The sequence below is a fragment of the Lasiodiplodia theobromae genome, assembly GCF_012971845.1.
Source record: "Lasiodiplodia theobromae strain AM2As chromosome Unknown scaffold_6, whole genome shotgun sequence".
Classification (NCBI taxonomy): domain Eukaryota; kingdom Fungi; phylum Ascomycota; class Dothideomycetes; order Botryosphaeriales; family Botryosphaeriaceae; genus Lasiodiplodia; species Lasiodiplodia theobromae.
The window spans coordinates 978480-1001810 of NW_023336552.1; the positions used below are offsets into that span (position 1 = coordinate 978480).

The 23331-nt window shown below is 56.2% G+C and overlaps 7 protein-coding genes across 7 annotated transcripts; 3 read left to right on the forward strand and 4 right to left on the reverse strand.

The window, feature by feature from the left end:
* Positions 1–907: 907 nt before the first annotated feature.
* On the forward strand, positions 908–1793 carry LTHEOB_2563 (Signal recognition particle; the record flags this gene model as incomplete). Its single annotated transcript, XM_035511389.1, has 2 exons — positions 908–1385; positions 1480–1793. 2 exons carry the CDS (start codon positions 908–910, stop codon positions 1791–1793), a joined length of 792 nt encoding a protein of 263 aa, XP_035364272.1.
* A 1145-nt stretch (positions 1794–2938) lies between these two features.
* On the reverse strand, positions 2939–5059 carry LTHEOB_2564 (Aspartic endopeptidase pep1; the record flags this gene model as incomplete). Its single annotated transcript, XM_035511390.1, has 4 exons — positions 2939–3450; positions 3525–3898; positions 4672–4685; positions 4739–5059. The coding sequence occupies 4 exons, from the start codon at positions 5057–5059 to the stop codon at positions 2939–2941; spliced, it is 1221 nt and encodes a 406-aa protein (XP_035364273.1).
* Positions 5060–7475: 2416 nt separating this feature from the next.
* Positions 7476–9742, reverse strand: LTHEOB_2565 (ATP-dependent rna helicase dbp6; the record flags this gene model as incomplete). The annotated part of the gene is made up of 3 exons (XM_035511391.1): positions 7476–9263; positions 9355–9379; positions 9426–9742. 3 exons carry the CDS (start codon positions 9740–9742, stop codon positions 7476–7478), a joined length of 2130 nt encoding a protein of 709 aa, XP_035364274.1.
* Positions 9743–10046: 304 nt separating this feature from the next.
* LTHEOB_2566 (Glycosyl transferase family 1) lies at positions 10047–11777 on the forward strand (the record flags this gene model as incomplete). Its single annotated transcript, XM_035511392.1, has 5 exons — positions 10047–10063; positions 10111–10142; positions 10192–10226; positions 10281–10669; positions 10724–11777. The coding sequence occupies 5 exons, from the start codon at positions 10047–10049 to the stop codon at positions 11775–11777; spliced, it is 1527 nt and encodes a 508-aa protein (XP_035364275.1).
* A 1152-nt stretch (positions 11778–12929) lies between these two features.
* On the reverse strand, positions 12930–13917 carry LTHEOB_2567 (malate dehydrogenase; the record flags this gene model as incomplete). The annotated part of the gene is made up of 2 exons (XM_035511393.1): positions 12930–13597; positions 13716–13917. The coding sequence occupies 2 exons, from the start codon at positions 13915–13917 to the stop codon at positions 12930–12932; spliced, it is 870 nt and encodes a 289-aa protein (XP_035364276.1).
* Positions 13918–16672: 2755 nt separating this feature from the next.
* On the reverse strand, positions 16673–19060 carry LTHEOB_2568 (CASP domain-containing protein; the record flags this gene model as incomplete). The annotated part of the gene is made up of 4 exons (XM_035511394.1): positions 16673–17770; positions 17820–18673; positions 18721–18888; positions 18943–19060. The coding sequence occupies 4 exons, from the start codon at positions 19058–19060 to the stop codon at positions 16673–16675; spliced, it is 2238 nt and encodes a 745-aa protein (XP_035364277.1).
* A 293-nt stretch (positions 19061–19353) lies between these two features.
* LTHEOB_2569 (Citron-like protein) lies at positions 19354–23091 on the forward strand (the record flags this gene model as incomplete). The annotated part of the gene is made up of 3 exons (XM_035511395.1): positions 19354–19501; positions 19554–22216; positions 22267–23091. The coding sequence occupies 3 exons, from the start codon at positions 19354–19356 to the stop codon at positions 23089–23091; spliced, it is 3636 nt and encodes a 1211-aa protein (XP_035364278.1).
* Positions 23092–23331: the final 240 nt, after the last annotated feature.

Below are 23331 nucleotides of genomic sequence, written 5' to 3' on the forward strand. Positions count from 1 at the left end.
CGGGTCAGCCAACGATGCTCTAAGACATGCATCGTAGCGAGGGGATTTGTTGGCATTCCATACCATTGTCTCAGTTTGATAGCCTCTGGAAAGACAATGAGCAGTTCTACCAAGTCCGTGATTAGTCAGGACGGAGAATTGAGCGTTCATTCTCGTTCATCCGCCTACTCACCCAATTCATGTAGGATCACTTCAAACCTGGGCACTGAGCTTCGATTTCCCCACACTCGCCCTTCACGCATATGCACAAGTTTGTGATGTCATGTCAAGAACCGGCCCAGCAACTCAGCATGACGACTTCATGCACGACCCATGAAACGGCCTGAGACCTCAACCCGTGCCTCCGCTCGGCATCCCGAAGCTCGGTAAATCCGGCACTCCTGACACCAGCGTGCTCAAGATCTCCCCGACGACCCTGACCAACGGTACCTGCGTGTGTCCAGTGCTTTCCCTGCGCGCACGGGCAAATATTGGATTTGCAGGTCGTCTGTGCTGCCGACGTCAGACCGCCTCAAGGCCTCTCACTTGCCGTTGTTAGCTCCGGCTGAAGGCTCAATGTGCCGAGAACGTCTCGACGAGTCGTGAGCGCCCATTAGGATCAACAGCGGCGCAGGCTGTCTCCGAGAGGCGAAGAGCGACGGGAAAGCGATATCGGTGCTCCGTGCACGCACGTGGATTCTCCGTTGCCGACGACAGGCCGAAGGCCGGATCAATACAGGCGCCGCCTCCGCGATGACGCTCCCGTCCAGCGCCAAGCCCGAAGGCGGTCAGCGGCGTGGGGGAAGGCCAGCTCTGTCTCTCAAGTGAACACCATCTGTGAAATTCCCATCCGCACGCCAACAAGCTCTCCTCTCGACACCACTGGCCCAATTACCTGCCTCGAGGCTGGACAGTCAATTTGCACACCATGTCACACCACGCGCGCGTTGAGGAAATCTCCGACAGCGAGCCGGAGGAGATGGATCCCTCCGACTTCGACCCGCAAGCCTTCGCCCGCAGCATGATGGGCGCCGCTGGTCCTTCCGGCTTCGATCCCCAGCTGCAGCCGCAGTCCCCATTCGCCGCCAGCGCCAACAACCCGAACGCCGCGGCCCAGCGCGCGGCGCAAGCCGAGATGCAGGAGAAGTCGAAGAACTGGCAGTGCATCTACCCGGTCTACTTCGACGCGTCGCGCACGAGGGCTGAGGGCCGTCGCGTCAGCAAGGAGCTAGCCGTGCCGAGCCCGCTGGCGCGCGAAATGGTGGACGCTGTCGCGGCGCTGGGTCTGACCCAGGTCGTGTTCGAGCCGGGCAAGACGCACCCCAAGGACTGGAGTAATCCGGGCAGGGTGAGGGTTTTGATAAAGAAGGAGGGGGGTGTGCCGGTTCATCCTAAAGTTCAGAACAGTAAGTTTTCTGTCATTATTGTGCTTCCCATATTGCTGGATTCGGCTGTGGTACTGCACGCTCACTCTAGAACTTGAGACTGACACTAGCCCAGAGCATCATCTCTACAATCTTGTTGCTGCTTACCTCAAGGAGCACCCGACAACTGAAGATGCGCCAATGCGCCTTCGTATTGCGGGAGTGCCCCCGCCCAAGGAGCTCAAGCCGCCGGCCGTCCCTCGCGGATGGAAGATCAACCCCATCGTGCCGCTGCATTCCCCCGCCCTTAGCGGCGGTGGCGTTAGCGAGAACTTGTTCAAGGACATGATGGCTGAGATGCAAGGCGAGATGCCAGGCTCAGGCAATGCCAGTGACAGTGGCGCTGGCGGAAAGAAGAACAAGAAGGACAAGAAGAAGGGTAAGGCTTGAGAAGGACACGGTCTCGCGGGGACCAATGCCTTACTTTCCCATGAGATTGCATTGCAGGCGTCACATAAGAGGAAGAGAGGACAAGGGAAGACTTTAAGACGCCACAGCGATCTGTAGAGCTCCACCTAATTAAGGTGATCCTTCCTTTTCTTTCTTTCTCGGCGGTTTGCATGGTAGCAAGAGCCAAGCGCTGAATATTCACCTTCCGGAGAATTATATCTGGGATTGGAGTGGCCCCTGGCGCTTGCTAAATCATGCCGCTTCATGCATGCCTGGCTTGCGAGCATGGGCTAAATAGGATCTACGTCGGCGAGACACACATCAGATGTCGGGAACGCATCGATAACACAATGCATATTAAATTCTTTGATCTTCATCGGCTCTGCATGTGCATGACTCTGAGAGGCTCGGCCCGTACCGGTAGCGTCTATTATCGTGTTCTATTAATGGTGCTGCGTCCCCAGTTCTAGATAGAGTGATTGCCCAAGAATGGTAGGTGGACGGTATAGGTTAAGCGTCTTCTCGCGGATGTGGCAGGTAACTCGTACCGATAGCTGGTGTTTATTATAGGAACGAGCATTTGTCACTTTCATCGTCGTATGAAGTCGGGAAATGATTAACAACTAAAAAAATTCTGTTGAAGTTGGTTGAATATCTCTTTACTCGTCCAACTGTCGCTCTATCATGAAACAGTAGCATTGGTGCGATTTTATACTGCTGCTTTCTGCTAAAAATAGACAAATCATGGGCAGCTGAAGCTAACGTCCGGACGTTTTTGTCTAATTATTAATTCTACGTCTTCGTCCGGACGATAGCTTCAACTACCCACGAGATGTAAGTATTATCCACTTGTTCTCAATAAATAACGTATTTGTAACCCACTGCTGGGGAACGCACAGTGTGAAAGCAATACCAGATCCATTAAGTTGTCCTCTTATCCGAGGTAAAGTCATCATTACTACGCTTATTCTCGCACGAGTCTCTCGACAGCTCTCCGGAGCCTCACAGATCTCTCTAGGTCATCTCATATTTTTGTTTTCCCTCTCCCGCGATAACCCTCTGACCAGAAACTTGAAAAGAAACTACTCTCTAACCCCCCTTCCCCCAGCAACGGCACCGCCGCTGCTGACCGTACAATCAGGGGCTTAGAAGATGCCCGAGGAGGTGTTCGACGACGACGAGTTCGACGAGGGCTGCTGAGCCCAGCCGAGGCGAGGAGTCGTGGTGGTGGCGTCGTGGATGACGTACTGGCTCTTGAGGAAAATGTCGCCGATGATGGAGAAGCCGATGCCCGTGTCACGCTGGATACCACCGAAGCAGGTGCCGCTGCCAGCGGGCGTGTAGTTGACGTAGTCGCCAGGAACGGTGCGCTTGGCGCCGCCAATGATGAGGGAGAAGTCAGGCAGGGTGGCGGAGCAGGGGAAGATGTAGCCGCCGTAGCTGGAGCTGTACTGCGCATTCTCGACCTTCTCGTAGTAGGCACTGACGACGTCGGTGGGCAGGTAGAGAAGAGTAGTGCCAGTGTCGGCGATGGCGTCGATTTCGGCGGTCTGGGTCTCGCCAGAACCAACTGCAAAGCCATCGGGCTTGAACTGCCAGAAGCCGTTGGACGTATCAACGTCAACATACACGATATCACCCGTGTATTTGTTCTCATCTATATAACCGAAGTCGTAGCCCGAGGGGGAGTTAGTATGCTATGGTGGTGAAGAAAGGGGAGAGAAAACATACTGCCTTCTTCACCCTTCTTCAGGGTGACGGCGAACAACTTCTTGGCAAGAGACGAGCCAACAGTGTCGAAGAACGTCTTCTGCGACTGCGGCTCAACAGTGTTGATGCTAGAGAAAGCAAGGCCGAGCAGGCCATCGCTGTCGACGTCCTGGGTGAAGGAGGTGGAGACGGAGGTGGCGGCCTCGACGGCCTGGGAGGTGGCAGTCACACCACCCACAACCACCTTGTCGGCGTAGACTTTACCCGAAGCACCAGAGCCATCGCCGTAAGAGATGTCCCACGTGGAGCCTTGCATCTCGGTACCCGACTTGGAGGGGTTGTAGACGGCGTGGCCGGTCTGCTCGTTGGAGGCCATCAGGGTGGAGAAGACCCAACTACGAAACAATTAGCTTGCTGCATGACAAGATGACGACATCCAGTAGGTTGCTGGAGCTGCCGAGACACGGCAGGAACGGTGGTGTGGCGAGAATGTTTGCTGGGGGTCGAAATGGGGAAAGGTGTTTCAGCCTGCAGGCCGAAAATGGCGATGCATGTGCCGGTGACGAAGCACACGTCTCCGCCACCACGCGCAGCCCCACCAGCCAGCCTAGCCCCGCCGGGCGTTTGAATCGCGCCTAGTCCTGAGGTAACGAGTGGATCAGGGACGTTTGGGTTGGATGAAGGGACGACGAAGCCTTCAGGCCTAGACGCCCTCGTCTTCCCCATGCTGCACAGGCGCAGTCGTCATCCACGTCCACTGCCGCACTCGTACCATGGTCGGACGTGCAGCGCGAGCTAGAGGCCGCGTGCATGCTTGCGAAGACTGTTTCATCAACGCCGAGCTGGCGCTTGCACGCCACTGCAGACGCAGGTTGAAACGCAGTGGAGAATGGGGACAATTGCCCAGAAGGACAAGAGAAATCAAGCCAAAACAAGGCGGTCCAAGCGGGCCGGGGCGGTTGAAACGTCGCTTGGCGGCGCTGGTGCCAGTCCCGATCCGCGCCCGCGCGCATGAACTCTGCACGGGTCGGCTAGGACTGTCACCCTTGGACGACTCCCTGGTCGCGCATGGACATGATGGGGCGGTGTTTGTGAAACGGGGAGAAAACAGGGGATGACGTGATTGGCGGGTTGTGGTCGTGCTGCTTAGGGAAATTGTGGTACTCACAGATCAGCAGAACCCTGCCACCACATGTTAGCCTGGCATCTTCACCGCAACGGCTGGGCATACATACAGTGTCGAAGTCGAGCTGGAGCTCGGTGCCGCCGACGGTGACGGGGCAGAGGTAGAGCGAGTCGTAATCGTCCTCGGGCGTGGCAACAACAGTGCCAGTGACGGCAGCAGCCGCGGCAGACTGGACGTCGGACGGAGCAGTGCCCTTGTACTTGTTGTAGACCTTGGCCATCTGGATGGGGCCATTCTTCCTGTAGGTGCCCCTCAGGACCTGGGTGAAGGAGAAGAAGTCACGCTTCTGGAGAGACTCGAGGGCGACTGGGCTGGCCAGGGTAGAGCTGCAGAGCGCCGCCAGGGCGGTCACAGACCGGAGAGAAGGCATCGTGACTGAAGAGAGAACTGCGAGGTACGGAGAGCGATGCTGGCCAAGGGGAGCGGATGACGACCATCTTTATACACCCTGAGCCCAAGCTGCTCAGTCGAACCCCGAAGATCGACGAGATCCACAATCACAGCAGACAGCCACTCACGGACAGTGGAGCAGCAGCACTGGCTGACCCCAGGAAACACTTCGGCGCACGCCCTTGTGCTGCGGAAGCACGTTGAGCTTTCGAGAGGCATGCTGCATCGGGCTATAGCTCCGCTCCGATGCGCGCGTCTGCAGGCCGCAGGCGACATGGGTGGCACCGCGGGAACAGCTTCACGGCGGTGGCGGCCACGACTCAGGCAGACCATTATTCGCGCCGACGGACTGCAGGGCCGCGGGGCAGGCGCGGCAGGCCAACTGCCTGTTTCAAACAGGCGGCTCCACGGTGGGAATCGGCCACGGCCGGCGTCGGACATTAGGAGGAAGATCGGCCTAGTCTCGTGAGGGCCCGGCGCGCGTTGACGATAGGGTCCTGTCAGATGTTTCATCCGATTGGGGCGTCAAAGGAAATGCCCAGCGCGGCGCAAGCGACTGTATCAGGCGCGTCAGACACAGAAACAGCGTGCGCGGCGCTGGATTGGAGCGGGTGCCGCGATAGGGGATGCTGCTAAGCATTGCCAAAGACTGCAGCGATCCGCCGCCCAGCTGCCAAGAGACGCCGCGGTGGGCCATGGGCGCCTTGGTGGTTGTGTGCCTGGCTGTGTGGGGAGTTGGCAGCTGCTAGCCTGCGATGCCTAATCGATATCCGCCGTCGTTGACGTCGTGCCCAGAGAGCGGTGACCACGCCGCCGTGGGCGCACACAGCCCAGCCGGCGGTCCAGCCGGCCAGCGCACCGCCAGCACCCAAGTCGCGCCCCCCGTGCGGCTCTGTGCCACTCGGCCTGAGGCGCAGCGACGAATTCCCTTCATCTCGAGGGCGTGCCAATCGAGCCTGGCGCATCGCATTGATTGAGACCAAATTGGCTCAGGCCGCCAGCGAGTGCCATGCAGAAGCCGTCTGTCCGGTCGCGCGTGGTGTTCTGATAAGGCTAAGCCTCAAGGCCGAGGGGGGCTGCACGAATGGCGCCATGCGTGTGCTGCGGTGAGGAGCGTCGTTGATTCGAAGTTTGTTGCCTTTGGGTTGTGTCGATCTTCCGCAGCCTTCGACGCCCGCATAAGTAGCCAATCTTTAATCTCGAGCCCAGCCAACCAGCGCCCGCACACTGCCGTGCCGCTCGCCGAACTACCCATGACTGCGCTTCCTTGCCCGTTGCGGCAGGTCGATAGCGCATCGTGGAGTCGTGATAGCGGAGAACAACACAAGCTCCGCCACTGCCTCTGCTCAAGCTCTTGCAAGCTTGCCGCGCCAGCGCTGGGGTGCTTGGCCGCATGACACCCATGCCGACGCCACACTCCGCAGTGCAGTGCCTCTGGAGAGGTTAGCCAGTAGTACCACAACTTCTTTCTGGACAGTTACAGACCCGTTGCGATGTTAAGCTATCACTGAGCTGTGTGACAAGGGTCTAGTTCCTCATGGACCCTTCGCCTCAGCTGCCGAGTTGAAATAGTGGATAACCTCGTGCTCCTGCCTGTGTTGTGTCACCACAAACCAACGCTGCCAACAGCTCCACTAGCTGTTTCGCCGAGTGGGACTGGCTTTCCGTGCCTGGTCCCTGGCAAAACCAACTCGGAACTTGGTAACCCCCCGGCTTTCGAGCGTCCTTGAATCTCGCCCTCGCCGAGACAGCTCTTGGCGGACACATGCCGTCCGCCAGCACATCTGCGCTCCGCCGCCGCAAGCACTGCCTGCGCCCTCCCATTCGCTCCGCCGCCAAGTCCGTGCGGACACGAGGTGCGACATTCCTTCCGGCGCCTAAAAAGGTGAACCGTTTGTCGGTCATATCCGTCCGTCGGCCCGCGAATAGGGACTAGCCGCTTCCTGAACCTCTTGTTTGCTGCAGAGCTGGAGAGTAATGATCGCTCACCGATGGCGACAGTCCCACTGGCCAGTACCCGGCGATCCGATCACACCAGGACTGGTCCGCATGATTCCATGACTCGGCCCTACGATTTCACGATTGTGTCCTGCCACATGAGGTTTAGGCCCCAGTTGGTGACGAAGCTACTGGAACCTCTTACCTCTTGCGTTCGGGAAGCTATGCACTTGACCTTCTCCAATGTCACATGTGATGCTCGTTGCCTGAAGCAAACAACGGACAAGCCGACAGAGTTTAAACGACATTAAGGGTTTTGGTATCTTCTATGACTGGATCAATGTAATACGACACTGGGTGGCGGAGCTCGGCTTTCCTGCTACCTTGTTACTGCAAGGAAAGTGCGTCAAAATCTACCTCTTGAGGCCTGTGGAACAAGCAAGACGTTGTGGTATTGGTCAGTTATCCTCTCCGCCACGCACTTCCTCTTTCAACATCTCCAAAGCCCGCTCATATTCGCTCGTCCTCTCCGGAGTCACTGCATCTTCAAGTTTCATCCTGTTCACCTTCCTTCCCCCTCTTCTGATGCCTTCTCCTCTGGCCACGACGTTCCAGAACCAGCCAGCCTCCGACTTTGTCAAAAACGTCCAAGCAACGCCGTACGCACCCGCTCTGGCGGTCCGACCTGCCCTATGCACGTAGCTTGTGACACTGGTGGGAATGTCATAGTTCACTATGTGTGCAAGGTTGGGTAGATCGAGACCTCGGGATGCACGGTCCGACGCAATCAAGATGCGTAGTTTATTGGCTCGGAAAGCGCGCAGAATCCTGCGGGAGGCTGCCGTTGTTGATGACTTAGTAAGTGTCCCGATGACGCCGCTGTATGAAGGACAGAGAAGAGAAAGAAGTCGGGAAAGACGGTTCGCGTTTTCGTTGTTGTGCGTGAAAATCAAAACATTGGAGACCGGTTCTGCTGCAATGTTGCTGGTCTCCGTGGCGGGAGCTGCTGTTGTCTCTTCACCGATGGCGCCTGACGCCGAAGATGCGGACTCGGAAGATTCTGACGATTCCGAGTCTGATGAATCCTCCGATTCAGACGCATCTGAATCTGAATCTTCCGACTCCGATGAAACCGACGAGGAATCATCTGAAGACCCGGAGGATGAATCCGTATCTGAGGATGAGTCCGAGCTTTCGGATTCCGCCCGGTCATCCATCTGTGCGCTGTTTTGTACTGCAGGCGCCTCAAAGTCCCAGAGAATTTGAGTCTGCAGAAGATGCAGAAGAAACAGAGGTTTTTGACTGCCGTCTCCGACAGGAATCGTGCATTCGTCCAATGTCGATGGCATATCGTACACTTCTCCTTGAGCTATTTGTCCGCCCGACCCTTCGGTTCCCTCGGCGATCACAAGGGTTGGTCTCCGCAGTTTGAGAGCACTGAGCTTGTTCAAATCTCGTGTCATGGTAGCGGATAAGATCACCTTCTTGACCAATCTCTTCTGAGGAGCATACCACATGCTCGAGAAGATTCTCTCCCTGGCACTCATTTCTTCAATCGTCTTTTCTTTCTCAAGAGCCCTCATCACTGTCTCTGCCCATCCTTGGAAGCTTTGATCGAGTAGCCGATCTGCTTCATCGATCACCAGCCAGTCCACATCATCCAGGTGGAACCCTTTCGTATTTTGTACGTGCTCGACAAGTCGGCCAGGAGTACAGATCAGAATGTCGACCTTAGACTCGTATTGTGGGATGTGGCCGGGTAGTAGGTCCAGGACGTCTTCCGCGTGATCGCTGTCTTGGCTCCAGCCATGAAGAAGCCAGTCTTCAGCCTTCGCGTACAGCTTTCTCCATGCCTCGGGGTCGTATTTCTTTCCCTTTTTGACAAGCATATCCTGCTCGGCGGAAAATGCGTGGTTGCCCATTGCTGTTCCGATTTTCAAGCCGCTGCCAACAGCGCAAAGCTCGGCCGCTTCGCGTACCTGGCTTACTAGCTCGCGCGTGGGCACGACAACAATACCGCGCAGCTTGGTAACAACCCTGTGTCGCATGTTCTCGATCATAGGCAGCAGGTACGCCAGTGTCTTTCCAGAACCTGTCGCAGCCGATACGCATACATCCGCCACCCTGGCCGGCGCACCGGGGAGTAGCAGAGGCAATACAGCTGACTGGACTGCGAAGGCCTCATTGTAACCCTTGCTTTTGAGGTGGCGGACTAATCTAGGGTCGATATTGAGCTCGTCGAAAGGCTTCGTTGCGTTTGTCGGGGCAGTAACAGGGTCGGTGAGCCAGGACGGTAGCGACGAGAACTTGGGTTCGTATGGGCCTTCGGGGACGGACTCGGGCTGAGGCAGAGGCACCAAGTCTGCCAGATGTTAGCGCCAGCATTTGTAATGCTTGAGAGTCGTAACTTGCCGTGCAGTTCTGGTTCCTCGTCAAGTTCGTTTTCCTCGTCCGGCTGCTCTCTGGCCTTCAACCTTTCGGCTATCTTGGTAGAGTTCGCAAACTTGGACAGCACCGATCTGTGCTTTTTGAGCGCAGCATCATCCGCATCGCCGGCGGCGTCATTGGCGTCGATTCTCTTCCGCTTGTTCGACCGTTTCTCTCTCTTTTCTGGCGCAAGGTCGGGCGACGATGGTGGGGGTGGGGAGGCTTTTTTCGGGGTGACCGGCGAGGAGGCGGTCGTCGCTTTCGGAGGCACGTAGCGGGCGTAGAAGGGGCCCGGCATCGCTCTGTGATTGGCGTTGATGAAGAGAGAAGGTCTTGAGCCAAAATAATTGTCGGAGCGGACCCTCGTCCAGACCCACCGCGCCGGCAGTCGCAGAAAGCTTGGCACGCCCGCGGCGGCCGGAGCTCCAATGTGCGCCCGCCGACACGGAGCTACCCTCACCATCCCCAAGCTTCCTCTTCTGCGCTCCAGCTCTCGTAGCTGCCCCGCCCCCAGGCTGTCTGCCAATCTCAATCCATTTTGCGATGCATATTTGGTCTCTGCGGCTTTCTGTTACCGCTTGTAACGGAAGAAAACCATCAAGATGCCGTATAATATTGCGTTCGTACTCCTTGTTCGCTGCGCGCGCGTTGGCTAACAACTCGCAGGATGATCAGCGATTTCTTCTTCCCCCAACCTGGTATGTCACCTCACTCCGGTCGCGTAGCGCCACTCTAACGGGACTGCAGGCGGTGTTGAGAGTCACATTTACCAGCTATCGACCGTATGCAAACAACGCGCCTTACCTCGAATCCTCTCCGCTGATTCTTCTCCGTAGAAGCTCATAGACCGGGGCCATAAAGTCATAATTATCACACACGGTTACGAGGGTCGTCGGGGCGTACGGTACCTTACCAACGGGCTGAAAGTTTATCATGTGCCGTTTTTCGTGATCTACCGCGAAACAACATTTCCAACCGTCTTCTCGTTCTTTCCCATCTTCCGCAACATCGTTATCCGGGAGAAGATCGAGATAGTACACGGTCATGCCAGTCTCAGTAGCCTGTGCCATGAAGCCATCCTGCATGCGAGGACAATGGGGTTAAGGACTGTTTTTACGGACCACTCTCTTTTTGGCTTCGCTGATGCTGCGAGCATCTTGACCAACAAGCTGCTGAAATTCACTTTGAGCGACGTTGACCACGTCATCTGCGTTAGCCATACTTGGTATGCCATCTTGAGAACAAGGGTTCTGCTCGCAACTAGCTAATACAGATGCAGCAAGGAAAACACTGTCCTTCGAGCTTCACTGGATCCGCTTATGGTGTCAGTCATTCCCAATGCCGTGGTTGCCGAAAACTTCCGACCAAAAGGGTACAAGGAACTAGAGGATGGTTCCGTTGCTTCTCCGGACCGTCGGTCTTCACTCGCGAACCAGACCATCGGCCCCAACGACACCATAACTATCGTGGTTATCTCGCGCCTGTTCTACAACAAGGGCACAGATTTACTCATCGCAGCCATTCCGAGGATTTTGGCAGCGCACCCAAATGTCAAGTTCATCATCGCCGGTTCAGGACCCAAAGCCATCGACCTTGAGCAAATGCTGGAACGGAATGTGCTACAAGATCGGGTTGAACTCCTGGGACCGGTCCGGCACGAAGAAGTCCGGGATGTCATGATCCGTGGCCACATCTATCTCCACCCCAGCTTGACAGAAGCGTTCGGCACCGTTATCGTGGAAGCCGCTAGTTGCGGCCTTTATGTTGTCTGCACTCGTGTTGGTGGCATACCGGAAGTACTCCCTGCACATATGACAACATTCGCCAAGCCGGAAGAGGACGATCTCGTGGATGCTACTGGAAGAGCAATCACGGCTCTCCGTGCCAACAGGATCCATACGACGCGGTTCCACGAACAAGTCAAGATGATGTATTCTTGGACCGACGTAGCGGAGCGCACCGAAAGAGTTTACAACGGCATCTCCGGTGTCCTTAGTGAGGAGGAATTCTATGGCTATTCCAGTAGCGGATGGGGGGCCACGCGTGGTCGCGCCGGCGTTCAGAGCTTCGCGCTTATCGATCGGCTAAAACGATACTATGGCTGTGGTATTTGGGCTGGTAAGCTCTTCTGCCTTTGCGTTATCATCGACTACCTTATCTTTGTTCTCTTGGAGTTCTTCTATCCACGAGAACGCATCGACATCTGTCGAGACTGGCCGAGAAAGGTAGCGGCAGCTCAAATCCAAGCCAAGGCTGAGCATGCATCTGAGGAGAGGGTCAGCGTGACTCGGACCAGAAGCGTGCGAAGCCGTGACAAGAGGCGGGAGGTGTGAGGTGGCTGATGCCACTTCACTTGAGACACGGCGTTTGAGAGCAAAGGACTCGCGTCTCTTGGAGATGAACACACCATCTCAATCTTGCCCGATGGCCTGTCAGATCAGCATTACATCGGTGCTTGCGTTGAAGCGTCTTCGCCACCAACCATGACTTCAGCACGTACCCATCCTCGGTTGACTTGAACCACCCGAATACGTGCATAGGCGTACCTTGCGGACAACACAACCAAAGCCGCTCGGCGCTTAGGCGATGCAACCCAGCTTACGCGCATCGGGGATTTTGCCCTGGATAAAAGCACTACAGCCGGTGATTGTTGTTTCCCCCTTGTGGGCCTTGGTCTGTATAGGCACATGACCGAACCAAAGGATGATTGCAACGTCAGCATGGCGCCTGATCTCTCGAATCTGTTACTGCTCACATCTCAAGGTTGCTATACTTGGGTATCGGTTAGCGCTTGCGGCCGGCCCCACCCTTATGTTTTCAAACATGCTCTTGCTGCACTCGCGGAGATAGTTGATACGGGCCTGACATGTCCGAGCGGAAAACCGAAGGCGCTTCGAACAACGGCCTCGACTTGGTCGAAACGTTCTACGTTTCTTCCTCTGACAAGGTCCACGTACTTTCCGGTCAGAATAACTGTGTCCTCATGCGGGCGCTTAGAGAGTCAGTGCCGTTTCCATTCCACGTCAACACTGGTCATGGAATCATGAGGATTGAAGCAAAATTTTGAGAATATTGTTTCCAATTTTTTATTTGCCGCACCAAATTACCATTTTCTACTCCCCCGAGATTCCTTTCTTGTCTCCAACTCCTCTCATGTCATGTTGCCCTTTCGGGTCCAGAACGCTTATCTAAGCTGTTTGCCCAAGCCAACGAACGTATTCTCTCAAAAAAAAAAAAGAATCAGAAGAAAGCAAAAACCCTTCCCAAAGTTATAGGTATCTAACGCCGAAGAAGAAGAGAAGTAAAAACAAAGTAGCCCAGAGGTATCCTTTCGGACTGAAGCCCGCCTGAAAAACGCCGGAAGTGCTTCGGAAGGCTTGAACGACTGTCAAGAAGGTATTTCCCAAGAAGAATTTAATAAGAATCGAAGACACTTCGTTTCTCATGTCTCATCCCAACATCTCTCATTTTTCATTTTTCTCCCCTCACATGCCATCAGGCGTGCCGGCGACGGCGCCGTTCAAGTAGCCGTCCTTGCCAGGCTCGGTCCAGAACCAGTAAGTGGCGGCGTACTCGACAGTGAAGTCACCGTCGATGCCCTCGCAGGTCTTGGGGGGCTGGCCGCCGGCAGTGTTGAGGCGGTAGACCTCCTTCCAGGTGTAGCCAGTGCTGTCCTGGACGGCGTCGAGCTTGAGCCACGGAACGTCACCGTTGTCGGTGCCCTGGGTGCCGGCGGCGTAGTTGGACTTGACGGACGAGCTCGAGTTGAGAGCGGGAGCGTTGGCGGCCGAGTCCTTCTTGCAGGCGACGGTGCCGTAGCTGTGCTGGTCGGTGTCGAGGTCGAAGAAGGGGGTCGTGTCGTCGGTGAAGAAGTGGTGGCCCGACAGGAGGATGTCGTAGGCGGCCAGGGCCGTCTGGGCCGAGGGGATGTCGTAGGCCAGCGCGATCGACGGCGTGTCGTAGAGCAGGTCTGGGGTACGCGCGGCTTGGCAGGTCGCGTTGAAGAGGGTGGCGACGGCGCCCTTGGCCGTGGGTGCCGATGACGCAGAGGCGCCAGAGCACGTGTAGTTCTGCGTGCCCCGACCGACGGCGACGTGTGAGAGGATAAGGCCTTCGGACGGGGAGGGGAGTGGCGATGGGCTAGGGGCCTGGTCTGTTGGGGACAAGTGAGGTCAGCGTGGCTGCTTCTTAGTGTCATGTTGGAACTGGGGTAGGGATAGGCAGTTGCGGGAGCCAAGCGGATGTACGTGAGATGCGGAGGTGGAGCTTACCGAGAGGCATGGTGACAGAGCTCAGGTCGCAGTTGCCGGCCTGGCGCCAGACGTTCGATATTGTGCTGGTGATGTAGTTGGAGCCGCCCTGGTCCTCGGAGGCCGTGTCATCTCGCCGTTGGATGTTCTGCTTGGTGGGTGCGGCGAGGATGTAGGAGGGCGTCAGAGCGACGAGGAGTGCTACTGCGGGCGAGAAATGCATGGCTGGTGGTTGTTTGGCGGAGAATAGATGGTTGCTTTGGAGAAGAGGCGTCGCGGGCAAAGGCTGCAGTAGTAGAAGCAGGAATAGATAAAGCAGCGAACCACGTCCCGGGCGGTAGTGTCGTGGAGTGGAGTCGAGATCGTTTCTTCGGGTTGAGGCTGTCGTGCTTTCAATGGACCATGATGCTCGGGACGTTGAATTTCTTATATGCAAAGCATGCGCCGGTACAACGTGGCCGGGGGCCCTGTCAGCCATCTGAAATGTGGGCAGCGCGTAGGGTGTACCTCGAAATAGGACGGCCGGGGTGGGCTGACGCGTGATTGGCCTGGGGCTGCCGTCGAGCGGCTCTGGGATGGTCCTTGCGCAATTGGCGGTTCTGGGGCGGCGAGGATCTGAGCCAAGCTTTCCTAGCTCCCGCCTCTGAGGAGGGCTATTCTTGGGCGCCGCTGCTTCTCGGCTTCTTCCTCTTCCGCACGCTCGCGTGAGAATCCTCCCAGTACCAGCCACAATGGCGGGGCTTGACGACGCTGGCGGAGTGCTGAGAAGACGCTGTTGCGGACTGTACTCGTTCCGCTTTTGGCATGTCCTGTCGTTAGGGCCCGCTACTGCTCACGTCCGCCTGAGCGACTCTGCTAGCCGACCGCGCAGCCAGCAATCTAAACGACGGCCACCCCGGCCACAGGGTGCAGAGCCGCCTGTACCACGTCGAGTCGCGTCGTAAATCCGGGAGAGCGCCATCTTGGGATCTGTTGGCAGCCGGGCAGTCGGCGTCCAATCATCCGCCGCCCGTGGCCTGTTTTCTAAGCGTCTACGCGCCGTCTGCGACCGGGGTCAGCAGCAGCCGACCTAAATTTCCCCACTGCAATTTACAGGTAAATGCCGCAATCCAACGGCTATTTGTAGCACTTCAAGCCCGTTGAGCCCCATAATTTCCCGTTCCAGGACTAGTCGCGGACTAATTAGCTGCCATTTGGCCTCGCTTGGTCGCATGTGCATCTGCTGTGTTGGACGAACGGGCGACGCAGTGCCAATCAGATCCCTACAGCAGATCCTCGAGGCATGCTTGCGCGTTTCAGTGGAGAAGCCGGCGTCCAGAGCGACTGGTGGAAAGACGTCTGTTTTGCCCTGTGCTCGCGCGCCGCAACGCACCCTCGCCGCTTGCTTGCATATCCACGGCCCTTGCTAGCTCGCGCTGCATCTGTTCGGCTGGTGTGGAGTAAATTGGTTGGCTAGCTTCTAAAGGACAAGAACATGGATGCATCTTGCCGCCGTGGTGGACCTCATCTATTTTGTCGGATACGTCAACCGTGCCGATTCCGTTCTGCTGGCTGATGACTACATGACAGCCTTCCTGTATGTATGCGGTTGATTCCGGAAGTATTGCAAAGCACGAAGGATTCCTCTCAAGAGAGTTGGGCCCTCCTCTCACATCCTTTCTTACAGAGATATTCGAATGGAAACCATGGCATTTGTAGCCGGATCCGCCACAAATTACTGGTGGCCCGCCTCGCTTCGAAGGCTAACACGGAAATTGAAAGCTCAACCAATGTGCGCCACCCACCTGTACCGTCTTCTTCCCCGCTTCTTGCCACGCTTTGTGGCTTACATACCCGCCCTCGTCCTGCTGTCTCGGCGATTACGCCTGGGCTCGGCAACAGTGTTGGCCGGCGCCTGCACGCCTTGGGCTCTTCGCCGCCATGATAAACAAGGGCGGCAAGCGGACAGGTGTATTCATGGCGAGGCGGATTAGCGAAGGCCGCGTGTTCATCTTTTCGTCATTGGCCGGGTTCCGTCCTTGGCTTGTAGGTGGATGCTGATGGAAAAGTCGGTCATGTTGGCGGGTGCCGGTCAATTTTTTTCCATAGGGTGGAGGAGACCATGCTGTGCAGCCAAGGTGGACGTGAGGTCAGAGGTGGCTTTTGAATCATGTTCATCGCGCAAACTGCGATAGAAAACACCACTTCGTTCTGTCCAAAGAGCGACGGATGCGAATTAGCAGGTGGCCTCGAAGCCACCAACAAAAAGTTTTTTCTGCTAGTCAGGCTTATGGCTCGTGGGATCTGCGGATTATTTCCGATTGCTCTGTGTAGGGCGAAAGCATGCAGTAAGATGTGGCTGTAGGATTCCTTCTCTAGTCAGCACGATCTGGAGCGGGGCTTCAACGTTCCCATGACGACTCTGGATATCTCTGTGTGGATCCTCCGACTCACAAGACTGATGCCCAGAGATTTAGACACAATTAGATTGCCGATGCCGAGCATGAATGATCTACCGGTTCCGCCCAGCTCCGCAAGGATGCCGGGAAAACACATGCGCTCTTGTCCTCGCCGATACCCATTGGTCGGCTCTCTAGCCGCCTGTCCCCCCGGCTTCCCCACCATCATGATTCTGGAAGGCTTGCCGTGTAACCAAAAATGGCCATGAAAGAAATTTGACGTTGAAGAAATTTGCTGTCTTTCGTCAAACATGGCGCCATGCCTGGTAGCCGCCTACGACCTTGCCGCCGTTGTTCAGCCTACCACGCTACTAATTATACAAGAATTAATGTCTGCCAGCGCCTCATCTCTCCTGCCGAGTGGCTTGGTGAGCGCCTGCGAGTATTCCTCATCATTGCGCTGCCATTGCTTCGAAGACGAGCTCCTGTTCGTCGATGAGGCATTGCACGTGTCGGAGCAGGTCAGTGGGTGTATTGCTTGCGCGGCTGCGTAAATTGGCAGTGGTCTTCAGCTTCCTCTCTTGGTACAACACCTCCCATTTACGTATCCTGGAACCCTTCTTGTTGCCAATTACCTTTCTCATGGCCATCGCCACCGGCGAGCGGTCCAGCAGCAGCAGCGCCAGCAGCCGCCGCCGAACCGCTGTTGCTCAAGCTAATCGTCTCCTCGACCGGGCCCGAGGCCCCCGACAAGAGCATCCAGAACACCAGGAGGTGCAGCACCACGCAATATGCCGCGAACATGTTTCTGCTAGTCCTCGTCGCAAGCACCATTTTGGTGATTCGAAACACGAACCGCTCGGGAAGGCTCATGCGCTTGAACGCGCGTGCGGATTCGCGTCCGCGGAAAGCCGCAAATGGTGAAATGTTCTGCTCGTATGCCGAGCGGTAACGATCCAGGTTTGATGACGCGTCCGAGGTCACCTGGATAGTTGATGGGTTTGTGCTCGATGAGTAGGCCGACGCGTGGCCACGATTGTACGTCGACACATAGCGAGTCTTTTCGTACAGGTTCAGGTTGTCCTTCTGCAAGGAGGCGACCTCGGACCTCAGCGAAGAGACATTCTGGTAAGCCTTCTGCAGTTCGGCTTCGAGCTCGGCGTTCTTCTTCTTGAAGCGGTCTCTTTGAGCCGTGACCATAGGGAGGATTCCAGAGCCGCCTCCCACAGGCTCGCCCGACCTGATGGCCTCTAGCGTGTTCGGGCTGCCATCCCTAGGATTGAATCCAGAGATAATGGATGAAGTTGGAGATGTACGCCCTCCCTTTCTTCCTGGAAAAGATGATTGGGGGTACCTCGATGTGTATGTTCCTGCAACAGACATTGCCGAGGAATCAAAAGCGTTTGAAGCTTCCTGCTGCACCTTCATGAGATCATTCTCCAGCGTCTGTGCTAGGTTCTGCGACTTTTCCAACTCCATGTTGGTGTTGGACAGCTCTTCCTGTAGCTGCTCCAACCGCGACTGGAGATCTTGGTGGGATACGCGAAGTACTGTCAGCTCATCACTAAGCTTCTTGTTTCGTGCAAGCAGGAGCTGTTCCAGAGTCTCTCCTTTACTTTGAGAGCTCGTTCCCCCCTCAGCCGCAGTGTCGGCTGCAGCGTCTGCATCGTCATCTTCTCCAGTTGCGAACTCGATCGACTAGAGAACTTCAGTACCACTCACTGACCGGTGCTGGAACCTTGCTTACCTTCAAAACCTCGAGTTCGCGCTTAACGTTCTCGTAGTCTCCCCAGCTATTCACCTTCTCCCGCAGAGCATCCCGATCTTGCTTCAAGGACGCCAGTTCCTTCTCCAGCTTTCGCGCCTCCGCCTCTTGATTCCTCCTCGCAGAGTCCTTCTCGTAACGTGCAGCATCGAGTTTCCGCAAGAGAGACTGGTTCTCGGATTGCAGCCTCCTGAAAGTCGGGTCGTCTTCAACTGGTACGGCGGCCTGAGTGTTTGCGCTCGAAGCAGATTGGGCGAGTTCGAGCCGAAGCTGCTCGTTTCTCGCCTCAACCTCCGCAAGACGTGTGTTCGCCCTATCTAGCTCGGAGCTCACGATCTCAAGCTCAGCGGCTGTAGCCCCACTACGTCCCTTGTCGTCTTCGTCGTCTTCGCCCTTGCCCAGACGCTGCGAAACCTCGTAGCTGGCCTTGAGCTCCTTCAAGAGCCGATCCTGATTCTCGACTTTCTCCTCCAGCGATTTTTCTTTAGCTTCCCAGTTGTCTTGCTTCTCTGTAAGGACGGCAGACCATGATGCCTCGACATCTTTGATCTTAGCATCCCGTGTCTCTTCCAAACTCTTTCTTGCGCTGAGCTCGTCCTCAAGCTTCTTCTCTGTACTCTCTAGTTGAGTTGTCAGCTGCGAGACTGTCTTCTGCAGCCGCTCATTGTCCTCGGTAAGCTTGGGGACGGTCTCTTCGGCGGTCACGAGTGAATCGACGGAGGCCTCGAGGAGCGGATACGGGTCTGGCGCTTCAGAGAGCGGGGTATAGGCCTTGAAAAAGGCAGCGTTGATTGACTTCGACTGGTTCGTCAGGACGTCGATAAAGTTCTGGTAGGCTGCGCAGGTTCAGCAGCTGGTTCACATAAGAGAGCAATGGACAGACATTTCAGCAATCCCTTGATCTCAGCAAGCTTGCTCTGGTCATCGAGCTTCCTGAAGTCCTTGGTCTTCTGAGCGAGATCCTTGCGCTGGGTGACAGCATCGCGCTGGTGTTCAACGAGTTCCTCGGCGGCCGAATCCAGCGCAGGCATCAACTCGGCAAGATTCACATCTGGGCACGGCAGTCAGACTCAATCCAAGCCGGACAGGGGGGCGAGAAGCGCACTTCGCCACGCGGCAATGGCCTGCTGGAACTTGTTCTCGTTTACGGTAGCATCGGGCTTTTCGAGCTTGCTCTGCGGCGCAGAGCTCGGAGGGTCGGTAGGCGTCGCGGCAGCATCCATAGCTCACCGATAGCGAGGACGGGGCAGAAGCGCAGGGTGCGGGGGCTCAGTAGCAGTATTTTCGGGGACCCGCGCGGCGAGGCATCAATCCGTGGGTGGAGCGCGGGTTTTGCAAGTCCAGAGAGGGTGGAACGGGAGAGGTGTCATCGTGCGCGGTCCACGAAGCTCGAGCACGCCGATCTGCCAGGCACCTGCACCGCGCCCGCCGCTCCGCCAGTCCCAAGCACCACCACTCCATCTGCACCATGGCCACGCGTGCGCCCTAGCGATGGCAATTGCAATGCACGCGCACCATGCAAGCTACCGCGAGCCCCACCAGCCCGCGCCCCGGCAGCCACATCCAGACCGGCTCCTACACCTTGCGCAAGCTGCTCTCCGACATACCGCTCTCCGCCGACGGCAATGACCAGGATGTCCGCATTACCTGCGTCGAGTTCTGGGGTGCGTTGCCCGCGCATCTCGCTCCGCCGCCAGTACTGACACTTCAGGCCAGACGAAAACTTGTATATAGGCACCTCTGCCGCCGAGATCCTCCATTTCGTCCTCATCCCACCTGAGCCCAATGATCCACTCGGCCAGCCGAGCTTCATCATCGCCTCACGCCTGCAGCCAGCCTTCACACAACAGTCCAGCGCCGGGGTCCAGCAGATACTGCTCCTTCCGAAGGTCAACAAAGCGTGCATCCTCTGCAACAATGCCCTGACTTTCTACACGCTGCCCGAGCTGAGCCCGGCCTTTGCTTCGCAGAAGCCGATAAGCTGTGTATGGGTCGGCGGCGTCGACCTCAACGGCTCCCCCGAAAATGACTCGGAGCAGGGGGCCGTGATAATGATGTGCCTGCGCAGCCGCATTCAGCTCGTCAGAATCGCCGAGGAGCCTCGCAGGATACGGAATATTGAGTTCGGCGGCTGCTTGGCGACGTCACGCCGCGATGATTTTGCCTGTGTCGCCGACACCCACTCTTATGCGCTTTTGGACGTAGTCCATCAACAAAAGATCCCGCTCTTCCCCATTTCGTCTCTGGATGAAGATGCTGCCTCCACTGTCGGAGGCGCTTCCCAGGACATATCCATGCATGAGCACAGTGTTTCCAGGAGCGTATCTTCAAGTAGCAACATACCCAGACCCACAGATGAGCGCGGCCACGGTCGTAGCACGAGCTGGAACGTTTCCGGCACTGGCGAGAGGTTCGCGAGTCCTAATCCCAGGCCGTTGAGCGGCATTGTTGGCGGGAGGTACGGTTTCGATGCCCCCGACTTCCTGGGGAGGTCCTTTTCTCCAAGTCCTGCTCGAACGCCTGAAGGTGGAACCGCGCGCGAAGGGAGTCCAGCACCCCGTACTGCAACTCCTGACAAAGCACTTCCTCCAACCCCCGCCGAGGTCGAGGCTGCGGCAGAGACTAGTGCAGCTGGGCGCCCGTCACCGTCCGTTCAGAAGAAGGCGTTTACAACTTTGAAGCCTCATATAGTATCCCCGACTCCTTCGGAATTCCTCCTTACCACGGGGACCACACCAGATGAGCCCGGCGTTGGCATGTTTGTCAATCTTGATGGCGATGTGGTCCGTGGAACGCTTGAATTCGAAAGCTACCCTGAGGCACTCATAATCGACGGTTCAGGCATAGAGGTAGATCTGGCGACGTCCATAGCCGCCTCCATGCCGTCCGCTGAACAACCCGAGGAGGGCTACATATTAGCTGTCATCAAACGCAAAACCGAGCATGGTATGGTCAGCGGCATTGAGATTCAGCGTTGGGACGTCGACCCTGGTGAGGGCATTGCTTCGAAAGAGTGGTTGAATCTGAGCATGCTCTCAAGTAGCCTCGGTGAAGAAGTCCATCACACACGTTACAGCAGCCAAGCACTTGGTATTAGGACTGTCACGTCTGAAACTGAGGTAAACTTGTCGGAAATCAGTGACATCCTCTCCTTGAGGCGTCTTCATTTGCGTGCAAGGAGAAGAGGCGGATCCATATCTGTCTCTGCATCTGAACAGATCGATCTCGACCAGAAGGTCGAGGCTGATAAGGAGCGAGATGAAGTCGCCTTCACCAGCCGCCTCTGCAAATTCAAGTCACATAACGTTTTGTGGAACAACAACGAGGTGTGGTGGGTGGTGCGAAATCCTCTCATCGTGCAGCTCGATGCAAAACTTAAGCTCGCTCAATCCTCTACCCCAGGTAGCAGTCAGATTGAGCCTAATTTTGAGGATGTGGTGTATCTCTTGAACAGCATCCGCGGCCTTGAACCTCGCAACGAAGCCGAATTCCTGGGTTTCACCTACATTCGCCAGAAGGCGTCTTTACTACTCTTCATGGATCTCATTCTCCGTACCGAATCGGGTACTTTCGCTTACGAAATCAACAAGCGCACTTCTGAGGAGGCTCTTGGTGAGGGAGAGATTGATCCCCGCATCATTCTCGCTTTGTTGCCGATGCTCAACGGCGAAGTCATTCAGGGTGAGAAGGGGATATGGGTCCAGGGAGGCCTCAAGGATGTGGTTGAGAAGTTCTTGGCCCAGCAGAACCCTTCCAAATTCCCGACCGATCCTGCCGGACCATTTGGTGATAACCTGCTCCAACTCACGAAGAGATACCTTCTGATGTGGAGACGCAAGAAAGGGTTCGGCAGCGTTGCAGACGAAGATGAAGTATTCCAAACAGTGGATGCAGCGCTCCTGAAAATCCTTCTACTGTTGGACAGTCAAGGCCAGGTGGGACCCGCGACACCCGGATCCGTTCGCGCAGAACTCAACGCGCTGGTCGATAACGGTGTGGATTGCTGGGATCGGGCAATTGAGCTGCTTGAAGAACACAAACGACTCTATGTCTTGAGTCGCTTGTACCAAAGCCGCAAACAGGCAGCAAATGTCCTGGGGACATGGAGGCGCATCCTGGACGGCGAGCCCAACCTTGGGGGTGACTTCCTCGACGCGGAGCAGGAATTCCGCAAGTACCTAGGCAGGATTAGGGACCAGGCAATGGTCGAAGAGTACGGAACATGGCTTGCCAATCGTAATCCCAAGCTGGGAGTTCAAGTTTTTGCGGACGAGGGCAGCCGGGTCAAGTTCAAGCACGAGGAGGCCGTTGCATTACTCAAGGAAAAGGCACCTGCTGCAGTCAAAGAATACCTGGAATATCTTGTGTATGGGAAGAAGGTAAGCCTGAAATCTTGTGATGCCAGACGACAAACAGCTAACAATGGCAGCAAACACAATACGCCAACGACCTCATTTCCTACTATTTGGACATTGTGGTTGCCGAGCTGAAACGATCTGAAGAGTCAAAGGCCACGCTCTTGCAGACTTACGAAACCTACAGAGCGTTGCGACCACCGAAACCAACTTACCGACAATTCATCACAGAGAATGCTCTGGATGCTGAGTGGTGGGATAGCCGGCTACGCCTCCTTCAGCTCTTAGGAACGGGGCAAGATGCAGCATCTTCTTACGTCGTTGCCGACATCCTCACGCGCCTCGCCCCTTATGAACAGGAGCTCGTCCCAGAGATGATTATTCTAAATGGCCGACAAGGCCGTCACGAACAGGCAATTCGCCTTCTCACACACGGTCTCGGCGACTTCGACACGGCCATCAGCTACTGCCTTCTCGGCGGCTCTAGCATCTACCGGCCACCGGGCACTCGCGGAATCCCCGCAGACGAGCTTCCCACGCACGCTGAGCAGGCACGCTTGTTTGAATACTTGTTGCATGAGTTCCTGCGTATCGAGGACATCACCGACCGCGTAGAGCGCACGGGAGAATTGCTGGAGAGATTTGGGGGTTGGTTTGATGTGCAGCAGGTGTTGGGCATGATCCCTGATAGCTGGTCGATTGAGATTTTTTCAGGCTTTTTGATTAGCGCGTTGAGGAGGCTTGTAAGAGAAAAGAACGAGACGAGCATCGCCCGCGCGCTGAGTGGGGCTAACAACCTTCGGACGAGCGCGGAAGTAATTGAGAAGGTGGAAGCGCTGGGAGCGAGGGTAGAGCAAGACGGAGGAGGCGGGGGGCGCGGAGAAGAGATTGCGGGGTAGTATATCATGGCCATCAAAGTCGAGATACCCACAGCGTTAGTAAAGTTTCACAGGAACTCATGGTACTCATTTGATGTTAACACGTTCGATGAGGGGAGTTAGAAGTGGCATGGACGAGCACGCCATACCGGAGCGCTATGCCTGATTCACAACAGCGCCGATCTTTCAACCACAACTACCTTGATGTCTTCCATGGCATTGATTAGTCAATACCTCTGAACACTACACCCGTAGCTTATC